Source organism: Pseudophryne corroboree, chromosome 1 (genome assembly GCF_028390025.1).
Source record: "Pseudophryne corroboree isolate aPseCor3 chromosome 1, aPseCor3.hap2, whole genome shotgun sequence".
In the NCBI taxonomy this organism is placed as follows: Eukaryota; Metazoa; Chordata; class Amphibia; order Anura; family Myobatrachidae; genus Pseudophryne; species Pseudophryne corroboree.
In genome coordinates, this window is record NC_086444.1 from 708,176,936 (window position 1) to 708,194,553 (window position 17,618).

Consider the following 17,618-nt stretch of genomic DNA (forward strand, 5'->3'; position numbering starts at 1 on the left):
GTGTGCTGAGGAGATAGGCTCCGCCCCTTTTTCGCAGCCTATTCTCCCGCTTTTTATGGGATTCTGGCAGGGGTATTTACCTCATATATAGCCCCAGGGGCTATATATTGAGGTATTTTAGCCAGCCAAGGTGTTTTTATTGCTGCCTCAGGGCGCCCCCCCCCAGCGCCCTGCACCCTCAGTGACCAGAGTGTGAAGTGTGTATGAGGAACAATGGCGCACAGCTGCAGTGCTGTGCGCTACCTTGGTGAAGACAGGATGTCTTCATGCCGCCGATTTTCCGGACCATCTTCTTGCTTCTGGCTCTGTAAGGGGGACGGCGGCGCGGCTCCGGGACCGAACATCAAGGCTGGGCCTGCGGTCGATCCCTCTGGAGCTAATGGTGTCCAGTAGCCTAAGAAGCCCAATCCGGCTGCAAGCAAGCGAGTTCGCTTCTTCTCCCCTTAGTCCCTCGCTGCAGTGAGCCTGTTGCCAGCAGGTCTCACTGAAAATAACAAATTCTAAGACTATAACTTTCTAAGAGCTCAGGAGAGCCCCTAGTGTGCATCCAACCTCGGCCGGGCACGAAATCTAACTGAGGCTTGGAGGAGGGTCATAGTGGGAGGAGCCAGTGCACACCAGGTAGTCTAAGATCTTTCTAGAGTGCCCAGCCTCCTTCGGAGCCCGCTATTCCCCATGGTCCTTACGGAGTTCCCAGCATCCACTAGGACGTTAGAGAAAAGACGCTCTGCGCTAACTAGTTACACGGCACTCATGTGTTGTGTAAAGAGACTTGTAGTGCACTGAGCAAAGATGCAAGAGGACACATCTGTATTGCCCATTTCTTCTCTAAGAAGTTTTGCTGTACCATTTCAGGTAGCACAGATTTTTTGCTTTTGGTAGGTTTGGCATGCACAATGACTTGAATGTAAACACAATGGGGTCAATTCAATTTGCATACAGTTGAATAGCACTGGGAATTCGCTCCTGTCGCTATTCAATTCTGCGAAACGTTAATCCGGCAAATGCCCGTTTTCCGGGACTTAACAGGTTGATTTGTCGGGAGAACGGGCATTCTCCAACTTAACTGCCTGGCGCGATGCCAATTCCTGACAGAATCAGCTACGCGCCAGCACTTGTCAGATTTCTGCTCGCACCACCCGGGGTTGCGAGAGGAAAATCGACAATTAAGTGTCACATGGCACTGTACTGAACAGCCCCGAAAGCTAATTCCCGGTGCTATTCAGCGGTCGGCAAATTGAACTGACCCCAATGTGGCCACAATTAAAGTTTCCACAGCTGACTGAATGCTCTATTAGGCGGAACACTACCAATTTTAGCAGCTATACCACTGAAGAGGGGGAGAGATCACATTGTACTTTTGTCTGGTAACGAAAAAGCAAAACAGTTACTGGAGAGTACCATTCTGCATTTTTGAATTACAATTTTAGGGCAGGTCAATATCCTTCAGTTTTCAAAAAATAAAATAAAAAGTGCATTTGTTTTGCGGTTTCAGATTAATTTGAAGGACCATCTACAGTACCATGTTTTATCACATCAGCAGATTACAGAACTAAAGTTTCACTAAATAATTCTCACCATGCTTTGACTGGCATAAAGTACCAAGTTTCATACCACACATGTACAATATGCTCACTGGTACAGGCGTGTCCACTTACATCTAGCCTCTACACAATAAACAGCCCTTCTAGTAAAGCCATGCCATAGCGTGGCATATCAATAGCACCGAGCGTCTTTACGTGCAACTTTCCATTAAAATGTGCCTTGGTCGCAAAACTATGCAAATAGTTTATGCTGATTAAAGAGATATGCAGCATGTCTATATTCTGCATACAAAATGCTACACTAACATCTCCCTAGAAAACACCAACGTACCATTTTGTATGCAGATACAGCCACAGATGCACAGAATATTGGCATGCTGCATATCATTTTAATCAGCAGTCCGCTTGTGTCCTATTCGCCCAGCAACGCTAAGATGCATTTTGACAGGGGGGGGGAAGTAAAGATGCCCAATGCTATTGGTGTTGCACAGGACCTGTCAGCTCACTCATGCCAGGCATCTCCTACTGCATGGCACTGAGGCAAGATGTATGACAGGGGTGGCCAACCCACGGCTCTCGAGCCGCATGCGGCTCTTTCATCCGCCGCATGCGGCTCAGCCGGCTCCTGGCCACCGCTGCCCCCCCTTCCCCCGCGCTGCTGCTGTCAGTGAGGGGAAGAGAGCGCAGCGTGCGCCTCTCCTGCCCCTCACTCTCTGGCGGCGTTACACTTCAATTCAGCGCCGGTCCGTGAGCCAAGCAGAGCTCGCGTACCGGCAGCTAAGGCTGCCGGACCACAAGCTTTGAATTAGATCACGGACGGGTGCCCAACTGAAAGGAGACAGCCGCCGGAGAGTGAGGGGCAGGGGAGGCGCACGCTGCGCTCTCCTCCCCTCACTGACTGCAGCAGTGCGGTGAGCAGCACTGGGGAAGGGGGGCATACCTGGCACCAGGAGAACACGCATACCGGGGACAGAGCTGGCACTGTGAGGACATGTATATCTGGCACTGGGGGCATGGTAGATGCTAGAATCAAGTGGGCTAAGGGACCTTTTCCGTAAGCGGGAGGAGGCCACGACACAATGGGGAGGAGCTGAGCCAGCAGGACAGTTGCTCTACTATCCACGCCACCAACTATTACATTTAGTAATCAGGTGGCGAGCGGAGCGAGCCACCGAGCCTGAAGCGTGGAGAGCCCGCGAGGGTACTTTTCGGGTACCCTGTTCGCCCGTAGCTCCTCCCCCTGGTGACGTGTTTCCTCCCCTAGATACGTCAGAAGGTCCCTTCTCCCACTCCGAAATAGAATCAACCCTGGGGGCATATCTGGCACTGTGGGGACACTGCATTAGGGGCATAGCTGGCACCGTGAGGCCATATATGTATCTGGCACCGTGAGGCCATATATGTATCTGGCACCGTGAGGCCATATATGTATCTGGCACCGTGAGGCACCCATTTTTTAAAATTTTTATATGTATGTGGCACTGTACTGGAGCATTATATGTATTTGGCACTGCACAACATGATTAAAAACAGAGTTCTGACACAAGATCATTCTCCTACAAACGTCATAACAAAAGGTGTGCGCAGCTTTGTGAAAACTAGGCCACGCCCCCATTTTTGCACGCACGATACTGGCTCTTGCCCTTGACTACAGATCTTTTCTGGCTCTTTGCCTCTGACTGGTTGGCCACCCCTTATGTATGACGACAAAGCTATAGATATATTATACATTGTGCAGGTATAATGCTTCTTGCTTTACCAAGGTAAAGCAGAAATCATAACAACAACGAGATGTATTACCATCTTGGATACCAGAGCAGGGAATAAAAACTCCCCCCTCCGGCGATTGCCGACAGACCTCTCAGCGCATCAGCCTAGTGCTGATGCGCTGCGTCTATTCTCCCCGCCGCGGTACAGGAGGAAAAGGCAGCCGAGGACGCGCCATGCCATCGACACTCGCAATATTATAAGTTCATGTAGATGGTAGAGCGGAAACAGCAACTATTTCACCGGGAGGACAATTAACGTGAAAGATCACATCGCTCAATTCACTAAAATCTGAAGCTGACGGGTACACACGATAAAATGTAAAAAAAAACTGCTTCTGTTACCCGAGCAAGCTTGATCGGCTGCACGCGGCTAGCTTCCATGATGGCGGCTGGCTTACAAGAGAAACTTGGGAGCGTTTTTCGGCCTTTTATAGTCTGACATCGTCCTGGGCGTGACTCAGGAAGTGTCGTCATTATGACGTGAGTGGGAGAAAAGGAATAATATGCGTATAGCGACAAACAAAAAAGTAAGACGTTTCCTAGTGGTAGCCATTTTTCCGGAGATCGCACGTACTTCTTGTAAAGAGTAGTTGCGGTACAGCTGCAGTACGTGCTCTTTTGGCTGTGATCAGCGTGATAGGCAGAATTTGCATAGTTTCTGTGTGTGCTGACTCCGCCCGCTGTCCTTGACAACCGAAATGGCTACCGCAACCAGATTTACCCAGTGGCTGAGGAACTTGTTATCTGGGGTAACTTTATGCTCCTCTTATGTGTCAGTTATTATAAAATGGTCACGTTTAATAAACGTAAATGCTGCTGCCATTTGCACATGCCTGTTGATCTGGGGGTTACATTTTTCATTGTTTAGTGTGATTGCTTGGGGTATCATAGAAATATCTGGGGTTTTATGTGGGACATATGCATTGGTTTAATGCTATTTTTGCTAAGGGATTGTAAAATGTTTTTTGGGGTAGGGGTATGGGTCGGTGCATATGGAAAATGCACTGTTTAATGCTATTTTTGCTTAAGAATGACGAATAAAACAGCTGTCATCCCATAGTAAACACTTGTCATTCTGCATGTAAAGTATGCATCATCATCATCTTGGCAAGAAGTTTGCTGATGATATTGGACCTTATTCAGGATCAGTTGCAGTTTTGCTAAATTAGCAAAACTGCAACTGCTAAAGATCGCAAGCTGGGGGCCACCCAGCACCGGGCAAGGCCTTCCAGCATGCTAATGGTGTCCAGCAATGCGATCGTAATTCAGCTGCGATTGCATTACTGAATATAGGAAGCTGACTGCCTCCGCAGCGCTGCCACCATTTTACCTATTGCAGCGGCATTTTCTCTAACGTCCTAGTGGATGCTGGGGACTCCGTCAGGACCATGGGGAATAGCGGCTCCGCAGGAGACAGGGCACAAAAGCAAGCTTTTAGGATCACATGGTGTGTACTGGCTCCTCCCCCTATGACCCTCCTCCAAGCCTCAGTTAGGTTTTTGTGCCCGGCCGAGAAGGGTGCAATCTAGGTGGCTCTCTTAAAGAGTTACTTAGAAAAAGTTTTTAGGTTCTTTATTTTCAGTGAGTCCTGCTGGCAACAGGCTCACTGCATCGAGGGACTTAGGGGAGAGATTTTCAACTCACCTGCGTGCAGGATGGATTGGATTCTTAGGCTACTGGACATAGCTCCAGAGGGAGTCGGAACACAGGGCTCGCCCTGGGGTTCGTCCCGGAGCCGCGCCGCCGACCCCCCTTGCAGACGCTGAAGATGAAGAGGTCCGGAACCAGGCGGCAGAAGACTCTCAGTCTTCATCAGGTAGCGCACAGCACTGCAGCTGTGCGCCATTGTTGTCAGCACACTTCACACAGCGGTCACGGAGGGTGCAGGGCGCTGGGGGGGGGGCGCCCTGGGCAGCAATGTATAATACCTGTATGGCGAAAAATACATCACATATAGCCCTTGAGGCTATATGGATGTATTTAACCCCTGCCAGATATCTAAAACTCCGGAGAAGAAGTCCGCCGAAAAGGGGGCGGGGCCTATTCTCCTCAGCACACAGCGCCATTTTCCCTCACAGAAAGGCTGGTGGGAAGGCTCCCATGCTCTCCCCTGCACTGCACTACAGAAACAGGGTTAAAACAGAGAGGGGGGGCACTGATTTGGCGATATGCATATATATTAAAATGCTATACGGGAGGAACACTTATATAAAGGTTGTCCCTGGATAATTATAGCGTTTTGGTGTGTGCTGGCAAACTCTCCCTCTGTCTCCCCAAAGGGCTAGTGGGTCCTGTCCTCTATCAGAGCATTCCCTATGTGTGTGCTGTATGTCGGTACGTGTATGTCGACATGTATGAGGAAAATATTGGTGAGGAGGCGGAGCAAATTGCCTGTAATGGTGATGTCACTCTCTAGGGAGTCGACACCGGAATGGATGGCTTATTTATGGAAATTACGTGACAATGTCAACACGCTGCAAGCCGGTTGACGACATGAGAGGGCCGGCGAACAAATTAGTATCTGTCCAGGCGTCTCAAACACCGTCAGGGGCTGTAAAATGCCCATTTACCTCAGTCGGTCGACACAGACCTAGACACGGACACTGATTTCAGTGTCGACGGTGAAGAAACAAACGTATTTTCTTTTAGGGCCACACGTTAAGGGCAATGAAGGAGGTGTTACATATTTCTGATACTCCAAGTACCACAAAAAAGGGTATTATGTGTGAGGTGAAAAAACTACCTGTAGTTTTTCCTGAATCAGATAAATTAAATGAAGTGTGTGATGATGCGTGGGTTTCCCCCGATAGAAAATTATTGGCGGTATACCCTTTCCCGCCAGAAGTTAAGGCGCGGTGGGAAACACCCCTCAGGGTGGATAAGGCGCTCACACGCTTATCAGAACAAGTGGCGGTACCATCTACGGATAGGGCCGTACTTAAGGAGCCAGCTGATAGGAGGCTGAAAAATATCCTAAAAAGTATACACACACATGCTGGTGTTATACTGCGACCAGCGATCGCCTCAGCCTGGATGTGCAGAGCTGAGGTGGCTTGGTCGGATTCCCTGACTAAAAATATTGATACCTTTGACAGGGACAGTATTTTATTGACTATAGAGCATTTAAAGGATGCATTTCTATATATGCGAGATGCGCAGAGGGATATTTGCACTCTGGCATCAAGAGTAAATGCGATGTCCATATCTGCAAGAAGATGTTTATGGACACGACAGTGGTCAGGTGATGCAGATTCCAAACGGCACAAAGATGTATTGCCGTATAAAGGGGAGGAGTTATTTGGGGTCGGTCCATGGGACCTGGTGGCCAGGGCAACTGCTGGAAAATCCACCGTTTTTTACCCTAAGTCACATCTCTGCAGAAAAAGACACCGTCTTTTCAGCCTCAGTCCTTTCGTCCCTATAAGAGTCATATCTGCCCAGGGATAGAGGAAAGGGAAGAAGACTGCAGCAGGCAGCCCATTCCCAGGAACAGAAGCCCTCCACCGCTTCTACCAAGTTCTCAGCATGACGCTGGGACCGTACAGGACCCCTGGATCCTACAAGTAGTATCCAAGGGGTACAGATTGGAATGTCGAGAGGTTTCCCCCCTCGCAGGTTCCTGTAGTCTGCTGTACCAATGTCTCCCTCCGACAGGGAGGCAGTATTGAAAACAATTCACAAGCTGTATTCCCAGCAGGTGATAATAAAATTACCCCTCCGACAACAAGGAAAGGGGTATTACTCCACACTATATGGTGGTACTGAAGGCTAGGTGAGACCTATTCTAAATCTGAAAAATTTGAACACTTACAAGGGTTCAAATCTAGATGGAGTCACTCAGAGCAGTGATAGCAAAGAACAAGGGGACTATATGGTGTCCCGGGACATCAGGGATGCTTACCTCCATGTCCCAAAATTTGCCTTTTCTCACCAAGGGTACCTCAGGTTCGTGGTACAGAACTGTCACTATCCGTTTCAGGACGATGCCGTTGGATTGTCCAAGGCACCCCGGGTCCTTACCAAGGTAATGACCGAAAGGAGGATTCGTCTTCAAAGAAAATGGACGACCTCCTGATAAGAACAAGGTCCAGAGAACAGTTGGAGGTCGGAGTAGCACTATCTCAAGTAGTTCTACGACAGCACGGGTGGATTCTAAATATTCCAAAACCGCAGTTGTTCCGACGACACGTCTGCTGGTCCTAGGGATGATTCTGGACACAGTCCAGGAAAAGGTGTTTCTCCCAGAGGAGAAAGCCAGGGAGTTATCCGAGCTAATCGGGATCCTCCTAAAACCAGAAAAAAGTGTCAGTGCATCATTGCACAAGAGTCCTGGTAAAAATGGTGGCTTATTACGAAGCGCTTCCATTCGGCAGATTTCACGCAAGAACTCTTCAGTGGGATCTGCTGGACAAATGGTCCGGAACGCATCTTCAGATGCATCAGCGGATAACCCTATATCCAAGGACAAGGGTGTCTCTCCTGTGGTGATTACAGAGTGCTCATCTTCTAGAGGGCCGCAGATTCGGCATTCAGGATTGGATGCTCGTGACCACGGAGGCCAGCCTGAGAGGCTGGGGAGCAGTCACACAAGGAGTGTGATCAAGTCTGGAGAATTCTCTCCACATAAATATACTGGAGCTAAGAGCAAATTTATAATGCTCTAAGCTTAGCAAGACCTCTGCTTCAAGGTCAGCCGGTATTGATCCAGTGGGATAACATCACGGCAGTCGCCCACGTAAACAGAAAGGGCGGCACAAGAAGCAGGAGGGCAGTGGCAAAACTGCAAGGATTTTTCGCTAGGCGGAAAATCATGTGATAGCACTGTCAGCAGTGTTCATTCCGGGAGTGGACGACTGGGAAGCAGACTTCCTCAGCAGGCACGACCTCCACCCGGGAGAGTGGGAACTTCATCGGGAAGTTTTCCGCATGATTGTGAACCGTTGGGAAAGACCAAAGGTGGACATGATGGCGTCCCGCCCGAACAAAAAATGGGACAGGTATTGCGCCAGGTCACAAGACCTTCAGGCGATAGCTGTGGACGTCCTGGTAACACCGTGGGTGTAACAGTCGGTGTATGTGTTCCCTCCTCTGCTTCTCATAACCAAGGTATTGAGAATTATAAGACATAGAGGAGTAAGAACTATACTCGTGGCTCCGGATTGGCCAAGAGGGACTTGGTAACCGGAACTTCAAGAGATGCTCACAGAGGACTAATGGCCTCGGGAGCTAAGAAGGGATTTGCTTTCAGCAAGTACCATGTCTGTTCCAAGAGGAACCGTGACATCGGCCTTTAAGAAAGGACCTACTCCAGCAGGGACCTTGTCTGTTCCAAGACTTACCGCGACTGCGTTTGACGGCATGGCGGTTTGAACGCCGGATTCTAAGGGAAAAGGCATTCCGGAAGAGGTCATACCTACCCTGGTCAAAGCCAGGAAGGAGGTGACCGCACAACGTTATCACCACATGTGGTAAAAATATGTTGCGTGGGTGAGGCCAGGAAGGCCCCACGAAAAAAAAATTCAACTAGGTCGATTTCTGCACTTCCTGCAAACAGGAGTTGTCTATGAGCCTCAAATTGGGGTCCATTAAGGTTCAAGTTTCGGCCCTATAGATTTTCTTCCAGAAAGAATTGGCTTCAGTTCCTGAAGTCCAGACGTTTGTCAAGGGAGTATTGCATATACAGCCCTTGTGTGCCTCCAGTGGCACCGTGGGATCTCAACGTAGTGTTGGGATTCCTCAAATCATATTGGTTTGAACCACTCAAATCTGTGGATTTGAAATATCTCACATGGAAAGTGACCATGCTGTTGGCCCTGGCCTCGGCCAGGCGATTGTCAAAATTTGCGGCTTTGTCTTACAAAAGCCCATATTTGATTTTCCATTCGGACAGGGCAGAACTGCGGACTCGTCCCCAGTTTCTTCCTAAGGTGGTGTCAGCGTTTCACCTGAAACAACCTATTGTGGTGCCTGCGGCTACTAGGGACTTGGAGGACTCCAAGTTGCTAGACGTTGTCAGGGCCCTGAAAATATATATATATATATATATATATATATATATATATATATATATATATAATTCCAGGACGGCTGGAGTCAGAAAGTCTGACTTGCTGTTTATATTGTAGGCACCCAAAAAGCTGGGTGCTCCTGCTTCTAAGCAGACTATTGCTCGTTGGATTTGTAGTACAATTCAGCTTGCACATTCTGTGGCAGGCCTGCCACAGCCAAAATCTGTAAATGCCCATTCCACAAGGAAGGTGGGCTCATCTTGGGCGGCTGCCCGAGGGGTCTCGGCTTTACAACTTTGCCGAGCAGCTACTTGGTCAGGGGCAAACACGTTTGCTAAATTCTACAAATTTGATACCCTGGCTGAGGAGGACCTGGAGTTCTCTCATTCGGTGCTGCAGAGTCATCCGCACTCTCCCGCCCGTTTGGGAGCTTTGGTATAATCCCCATGGTCCTGACGGAGTCCCCAGCATCCACTAGGACGTTAGAGAAAATAAGATTTTACTTACCGATAAATCTATTTCTCATAGTCCGTAGTGGATGCTGGGCGCCCATCCCAAGTGCGGATTGTCTGCATTACTTGTACATAGTTATTGTTACAAAAAAATCGGGTTATTATTGTTGTGAGCCATCTTTTTTAGAGGCTACTTCATTGTTATCATACTGTTAACTGGGTTCAAATCACAAGTTGTACGGTGTGATTGGTGTGGCTGGTATGAGTCTTACCCGGGATTCAAGATCCTTCCTTATTGTGTACGCTCGTCCGGGCACAGTACCTAACTGAGGCTTGGAGGAGGGTCATAGGGGGAGGAGCCAGTACACACCATGTGATCCTAAAAGCTTGCTTTTGTGCCCTGTCTCCTGCGGAGCCGCTATTCCCCATGGTCCTGACGGAGTCCCCAGCATCCACTACGGACTATGAGAAATAGATTTATCGGTAAGTAAAATCTTATTTTATGCACAACAGAATTTTATAGGGCGATTACATTTCTCTAACGTCCTAGTGGATGCTGGGGACTCCGAAAGGACCATGGGGAATAGCGGCTCGCAGGAGACTGGGCACAAAGTAAAAGCTTTAGGACTAGCTGGTGTGCACTGGCTCCTCCCCCTATGACCCTCCTCCAAGCCTCCGTTAAGATTTTGTGCCCGAACGAGAAGGGTGCAATCTAGGTGGCTCTCCTGAGCTGCTTAGAGTAAAAGTTTAAATAGGTTTTTTATTTTCAGTGAGACCTGCTGGCAACAGGCTCACTGCATCGAGGGACTAAGGGGAGAAGAAGCGAACTCACCTGCGTGCAGAGTGGATTGGGCTTCTTAGGCTACTGGACATTAGCTCCAGAGGGACGATCACAGGCCCAGCCATGGATGGGTCCCGGAGCCGCGCCGCCGGCCCCCTTACAGATGCTGAAGCAAGAAGAGGTCCATAAATCGGCGGCAGAAGACTTTCCTGTCTTCATAAGGTAGCGCACAGCACTGCAGCTGTGCGCCATTGCTCTCAGCACACTTCACACTTCGGTCACTGAGGGTGCAGGGCGCTGGGGGGGAGCGCCCTGGGAAGCAATGAATTTACCTTATTTGGCAAAAAATACATCACATATAGCTCCTGGGCTATATGGATGTATTTAACCCCTGCCAGTTTTCCAGAAAAAAGCGGGAGAAGAGCCCGCCGTGAAGGGGGCGGGGCCTATCTCCTCAGCACACAGCGCCATTTTTCCCACACAGCTCCGCTGGTAGGAAGGCTCCCAGAATCTCCCCTGCATCCTGCAACTACAGAAACAGGGTAAAAAAGAGAGGGGGGCACTTATTTGGCAAAATAACAGATATAAGCAGCTATAAGGGATAGACACTTATTGTAAGGTTGTCCCTATACATATATAGCGCTCTGGTGTGTGCTGGCAAACTCTCCCTCTGTCTCCCCAAGGGGCTAAGTGGGTCCTGTCCTCTATCAGAGCATTCCCTGTGTGTGTGCTGGGTGTCGGTACGTGTGTGTCGACATGTATGAGGAGGAAAATGATGTGGAGGCGGAGCAATTGCCTATAATGGTGATGTCACCCCCTAGGGAGTCGACACCTGAATGGATGGCCGTAATTAAGGAATTACGTGACAGTGTCGGCACGTTACAGAAAACTGTTGACGACATGAGACAGCCGGCAGCTCAGTTAGTGCCTGTCCAGGCGTCTCAAACACCGTCAGGGGCTATTAAACGCCCGTTACCTCAGTGGGTCGACACGGACCCAGACACAGACACTGACTCCAGTGTCGACGGTGAAGAAACAAACGTATTTTCCAGTAGGGCCACACGTTACATGATCACGGCAATGAAGGAGGTTTTGCACATCTCTGATACTGCAAGTACCACAAAAAGGGGTATTATGTGGGGTGTGAAAAAACTACCCGTAGTTTTTCCTGAATCAGAGGAATTGAATGAAGTGTGTGATGAAGCGTGGGTTACCCCCGACAAAAAACTGCTAATTTCTAAAAAATTATTGGCACTATATCCCTTCCCACCAGAGGTTAGGGCTCGTTGGGAAACACCCCCTAGGGTGGATAAGGAGCTCACACGCTTATCAAAACAAGTGGCGTTACAGTCTCCAGAAACGGCCGCCCTTAAGGAGCCAGCAGATAGGAGGCTGGAAAATATCCTTAAAAGTATATACACTCATACTGGTGTTATACTGCGACCAGCAATCGCCTCAGCCTGGATGTGCAGTGCTGGGGTGGCTTGGTCGGATTCCCTGACTGAAAATATTGTCACCCTGGACAGGGACAATATATTATTGACTATAGAGCATTTAAAGGATGCATTCCTATATATGCGAGATGCACAGAGAGACATTTGCACTCTGGCATCAAGAGTAAGTGCGATGTCCATTTCTGCCAGAAGAGGATTATGGACGCGACAGTGGTCAGGGGATGCGGATTCCAAACGGCATATGGAAGTATTGCCGTATAAAGGGGAGGAGTTATTTGGGGGCGGTCTATCGGACCTGGTGGCCACGGCAACGGCTGGGAAATCCACCTTTTTACCCCAAGTCACCTCGCAGCAGAAAAAGATACCGTCTTTTCAGGCTCAGTCCTTTCGTCCCCATAAGGGCAAGCGGGCAAAAGGCCACTCATATCTGCCCCGGGGCAGAGGAAGGGGAAAAAGACTGCAACAGACAGCTTCTTCCCACGAACAGAAGCCCTCCCCCGCTTCTGCCAAGTCCTCAGCATGATGGGGCCTTACAAGCGGACTCAGGCACGGTGGGGGCCCGTCTCAAGAATTTCAGCGCGCAGTGGGCTCACTCGCAAGTGGACCCCTGGATCCTGCAGGTAGTATCTCAGGGGTACAAATTGGAATTCGAGACGTCTCCCCCTCGCCGGTTCCTGAAGTCTGCTTTACCAACGTCTACCCCCGACAGGGAGGCGGTATTGGAAGCCATTCACAAGCTGTATTCCCAGCAAGTGATAATCAAGGTACCCCTCCTACAACAGGGAAAGGGGTATTACTCCACGCTGTTTGTGGTACCGAAGCCGGACGGCTCGGTGAGACCCATTTTAAATCTGAAAGCCTTGAACACTTACATAAAAAGGTTCAAGTTCAAGATGGAGTCACTCAGAGCAGTGATAGCGAACCTGGAAGAAGGGGACTACATGGTGTCTCTGGACATCAAGGATGCTTACCTCCATGTCCCAATTTGCCCTTCTCATCAAGGGTACCTCAGGTTTGTGGTACAGAACTGTCACTATCAGTTTCAGACGCTGCCGTTTGGATTGTCCACGGCACCCCGGGTCTTTACCAAGGTAATGGCCGAAATGATGATTCTTCTTCGAAGAAAAGGCGTCTTAATTATCCCTTACTTGGACGATCTCCTGATAAGGGCACGATCCAGAGAACAGTTAGAGGTCGGAGTAGCACTATCTCAAATAGTACTACGACAGCACGGATGGATTCTAAATATTCCAAAATCGCAGCTGATTCCGACGACACGTCTGCTGTTCCTAGGGATGATTCTGGACACAGTACAGAAAAAGGTGTTTCTCCCGGAAGAGAAAGCCAGGGAGTTATCCGACCTAGTCAGGAAACTCCTAAGACCAGGCCAGGTGTCAGTGCATCAGTGCACAAGGGTCCTGGGAAAGATGGTGGCTTCTTACGAAGCGATTCCATTCGGCAGATTCCACGCAAGAACTTTTCAGTTGGATCTGCTAGACAAATGGTCCGGATCGCATCTTCAAATGCATCAGCGGATAACCCTGTCTCCAAGGACAAGGGTGTCTCTCCTGTGGTGGTTACAGAGTGCTCATCTCCTAGAGGGCCGCAGATTCGGCATTCAGGATTGGGTCCTGGTGACCACGGATGCCAGCCTGAGAGGCTGGGGAGCAGTCACACAGGGAAAAAATTTCCAGGGCTTGTGGTCAAGCATGGAAACGTCACTTCACATAAATATCCTGGAACTAAGGGCCATTTACAATGCCCTAAGTCAGGCAAGGCCTCTGCTTCAGGGTCAGCCAGTATTGATCCAGTCGGACAACATCACGGCAGTCGCCCACGTAAACAGACAGGGCGGCACAAGAAGCAGGAGGGCAATGACGGAAGTGGCAAGGATTCTTCGCTGGGCGGAAAATCATGTGATAGCACTGTCAGCAGTGTTCATTCCGGGAGTGGACAACTGGGAAGCAGACTTCCTCAGCAGACACGATCTTCACCCGGGGGAGTGGGGACTTCACCCAGAAGTCTTCCACATGATTGTAAACCGTTGGGAAAAACCAAAGGTGGACATGATGGCGTCTCGCCTCAACAAAAAACTGGACAGATATTGCTCCAGGTCAAGGGACCCTCAGGCAATAGCTGTGGACGCTCTGGTAACACCGTGGGTGTACCGGTCAGTGTATGTGTTCCCTCCTCTTCCTCTCATACCAAAAGTACTGAGAATCATAAGAAGGAGAGGAGTAAAGACTATACTCGTGGCTCCGGATTGGCCAAGAAGGACTTGGTACCCGGAAATTCAAGAGATGCTCACGGAAGACCCGTGGCCTCTACCTCTAAGACAGGACCTGCTCCAGCAGGGACCATGTTTGTTCCAAGACTTACCGCGGCTGCGTTTGACGGCATGGCGGTTGAACGCCGGATCCTGAAGGAAAAAGGCATTCCGGATGAAGTCATCCCTACCCTGATCAAAGCCAGGAAGGATGTAACCGTACAACATTATCACCGTATTTGGCGTAAATATGTTGCGTGGTGCGAGGCCAGGACGGCCCCTACGGAGGAATTTCAACTGGGTCGATTCCTGCATTTCCTGCAAACAGGACTGTCTATGGGCCTCAAATTAGGGTCCATTAAGGTTCAAATTTCGGCCCTGTCGATATTCTTCCAAAAAGAACTAGCTTCTGTTCCTGAAGTTCAGACGTTTGTCAAGGGAGTACTGCATATACAGCCTCCTTTTGTGCCTCCAGTGGCACCTTGGGATCTCAATGTAGTGTTGGGATTCCTAAAATCACATTGGTTTGAACCACTCACCACTGTGGATTTGAAATATCTCACATGGAAAGTGGTAATGCTGTTAGCCCTGGCTTCAGCCAGGCGTGTATCAGAATTGGCGGCTTTATCCTATAAAAGCCCTTACCTAATTTTTCATACGGACAGGGCAGAATTGAGGACTCGTCCTCAATTTCTCCCTAAGGTGGTTTCAGCATTTCACTTAAACCAACCTATTGTGGTGCCTGCGGCTACTAGGGACTTGGAGGATTCCAAGTTGCTGGACGTAGTCAGGGCCCTGAAAATATATGTTTCCAGGACGGCTGGAGTCAGAAAATCTGACTCGCTGTTTATTCTGTATGCACCCAACAAGCTGGGTGCTCCTGCTTCTAAGCAGACGATAGCTCGTTGGATTTGTAGTACAATTCAGCTTGCACATTCTGTGGCAGGCCTGCCACAGCCAAAATCTGTAAAAGCCCATTCCACACGGAAAGTGGGCTCATCTTGGGCGGCTGCCCGAGGGGTCTCGGCTTTACAACTTTGCCGAGCAGCTACTTGGTCAGGGGCAAACACGTTTGCTAAATTCTACAAATTTGATACCCTGGCTGAGGAGGACCTGGAGTTCTCTCATTCGGTGCTGCAGAGTCATCCGCACTCTCCCGCCCGTTTGGGAGCTTTGGTATAATCCCCATGGTCCTTTCGGAGTCCCCAGCATCCACTAGGACGTTAGAGAAAATAAGAATTTACTTACCGATAATTCTATTTCTCATAGTCCGTAGTGGATGCTGGGCGCCCATCCCAAGTGCGGATTGTCTGCATTACTTGTACATAGTTATTGTTACAAAAATCGGGTTATTGTTGTTGTGAGCCATCTTTTCAGAGGCTCCTTCTGTTATCATGCTGTTAACTGGGTTCAGATCACAAGTTGTACGGTGTGATTGGTGTGGCTGGTATGAGTCTTACCCGGGATTCAAAATCCTTCCTTATTGTGTACGCTCGTCCGGGCACAGTATCCTAACTGAGGCTTGGAGGAGGGTCATAGGGGGAGGAGCCAGTGCACACCAGCTAGTCCTAAAGCTTTTACTTTGTGCCCAGTCTCCTGCGGAGCCGCTATTCCCCATGGTCCTTTCGGAGTCCCCAGCATCCACTACGGACTATGAGAAATAGAATTATCGGTAAGTAAATTCTTATTTTTTTTTGTTTGCTCTGATCAGGCGTCCATTATTTCTGACGCCCCCAAATGTACCGGATTTAGCACTGCAAAGCTGCTAAACATGACTAAAATACTGCCTCAAATGCAGAAAATCTCGAGCCACTTTGCACATTTCTGCTCGTGGTGGGCAAGGGTGAAGACAGACTGGACTCGAGGAAACGTCCCGGCTGAGATCCATCATTTTAGTGGGGGTGGCTCTGTACATTGAGGATTTCTGCAGCTCCTGGTGCTCTCTGCTGGCTGTCGCTAGTGTACATTTCTTTAAGTTGGTCCAGCGCTGGGAGCTTGATGCTTCAACTCCCCAACTGTCAGCGGTGTGCCCGTGAAAAAGGCTTTTGGGAGAACACTGAATTTAATTTTCCTCAAAATAATATTAGTCTGTTTAATTCTCTCATGTTAAAACCAATGTACACAAAATGGTAGAGAAAATGCCAAGTTTCCGCCCAGAAACACCGGCATTCTGTCAGTCAAACAGCGGCTACATGCAATAAAGATCTGTACGCAATTTCTGTCGCTATTACCCTTTGCACGTGCACAATACGAACGCTACGCATGCGCTTTTTTCGATAATTGCTTAATTTGTGATTTCTCTGAGTAGCGATCCATGTTGAATTAGGCCCTGATGCCAGTGGCGTATCTATAATGGGTGCAGTGTGTGCGGTGCACACGGGCCCCTGAGTCCAGAGGGGGCCCACACTGCACACACCACCTATTTCTTCTATACTTAACTTTCCGGTGTCCATCGGTGACTGTGTGTGGGCCCCCTCATCTCCCGTATCCGTCACCACCGCTGCTAGCGCACTGAGCACTGGAGGCTCTGGCACAGTACCAGAGTCTACAGCACATGCACAGGACTCCGAAAAAATGGAGCGGTGGACATTTTTTCGAAGTCCTGCGCATGCGCTGTAGATTCTGGCACTGTGCCAGAGTCTCAGTGCTGAGAGCGCTAACAGCGGCGGTGACTGCTACGGGAGATGAGGGGGACCCACACACGGAGTCTGCACACGGGTCCCCTCCTCTTTAGAAACGCCTCTGCCTGATACCATTCAACTTTTTACTGCTACAAGTTCACTTCAGTCTATGGGGGTAATTCTGAGTTGATCGCAGCAGGATCTTTGTTAGCAGTTGGGCAAAACCATGTGCACTGCAGGGGAGGCAGATATAACATGTGCAGAGAGAGTTAGATTTGGGTGTGGTGTGTTCAATCTGCAATCTAAATTGCAGTGTAAAATAAAGCAGCCAGTATTTACCCTGCACAGAAACAAAGTAACCCACCTAAATCTAACTCTCTCTGCCTCCCCTGCAGTGCACATGGTTTTGCCCAACTGCTAACAAAAATCCTGCTGCGATCAACTCAGAATTGCCCCCAATATTGCAATAGTTTTGCTTTGAATCTAGGGGGTAATTCTGAGTTGGTCGCAGCAGCAAGTTTGTTAGCAATTGGGCAAAACCATGTGCACTGCAGGGGGGGGCAGATATAACATTTGCAGAGAGAGTTAGATTTGGGTGGGTTATTTTGTTTCTGTGCAGGGTAAATACTGGCTGCTTTATTTTTACACTGCAATTTAGATTTCAGTTTGAACACACCACACCCATATCTAACTCTCTGCACATGTTATATCTGCCCCTCCTGC

At 49.2% G+C, this 17,618-nt stretch overlaps 2 protein-coding genes across 2 annotated transcripts in view; one reads left to right on the plus strand and one right to left on the minus strand.

Annotated features, from left to right (window-relative positions):
• RPS28 (ribosomal protein S28) overlaps window positions 1-3,745 on the minus strand; it is a 30,339-nt gene extending 26,594 nt beyond the window's left edge. The window contains exon 1 of the mRNA XM_063914893.1: window positions 3,656-3,745. Within this exon, the coding sequence (XP_063770963.1) occupies window positions 3,656-3,694 (39 nt within the window). The 5' untranslated portion in view covers window positions 3,695-3,745. The remainder of the gene's footprint in view (window positions 1-3,655) is intronic.
• Window positions 3,746-3,900: 155 nt separating this feature from the next.
• The window catches only part of NDUFA7 (NADH:ubiquinone oxidoreductase subunit A7), a 163,491-nt gene continuing 149,773 nt past the window's right edge, over window positions 3,901-17,618 (plus strand). Inside the window, exon 1 of the mRNA XM_063914892.1 lies at window positions 3,901-4,062. Coding sequence (XP_063770962.1) covers window positions 4,012-4,062 — 51 coding nt within the window. The 5' untranslated portion in view covers window positions 3,901-4,011. The remainder of the gene's footprint in view (window positions 4,063-17,618) is intronic.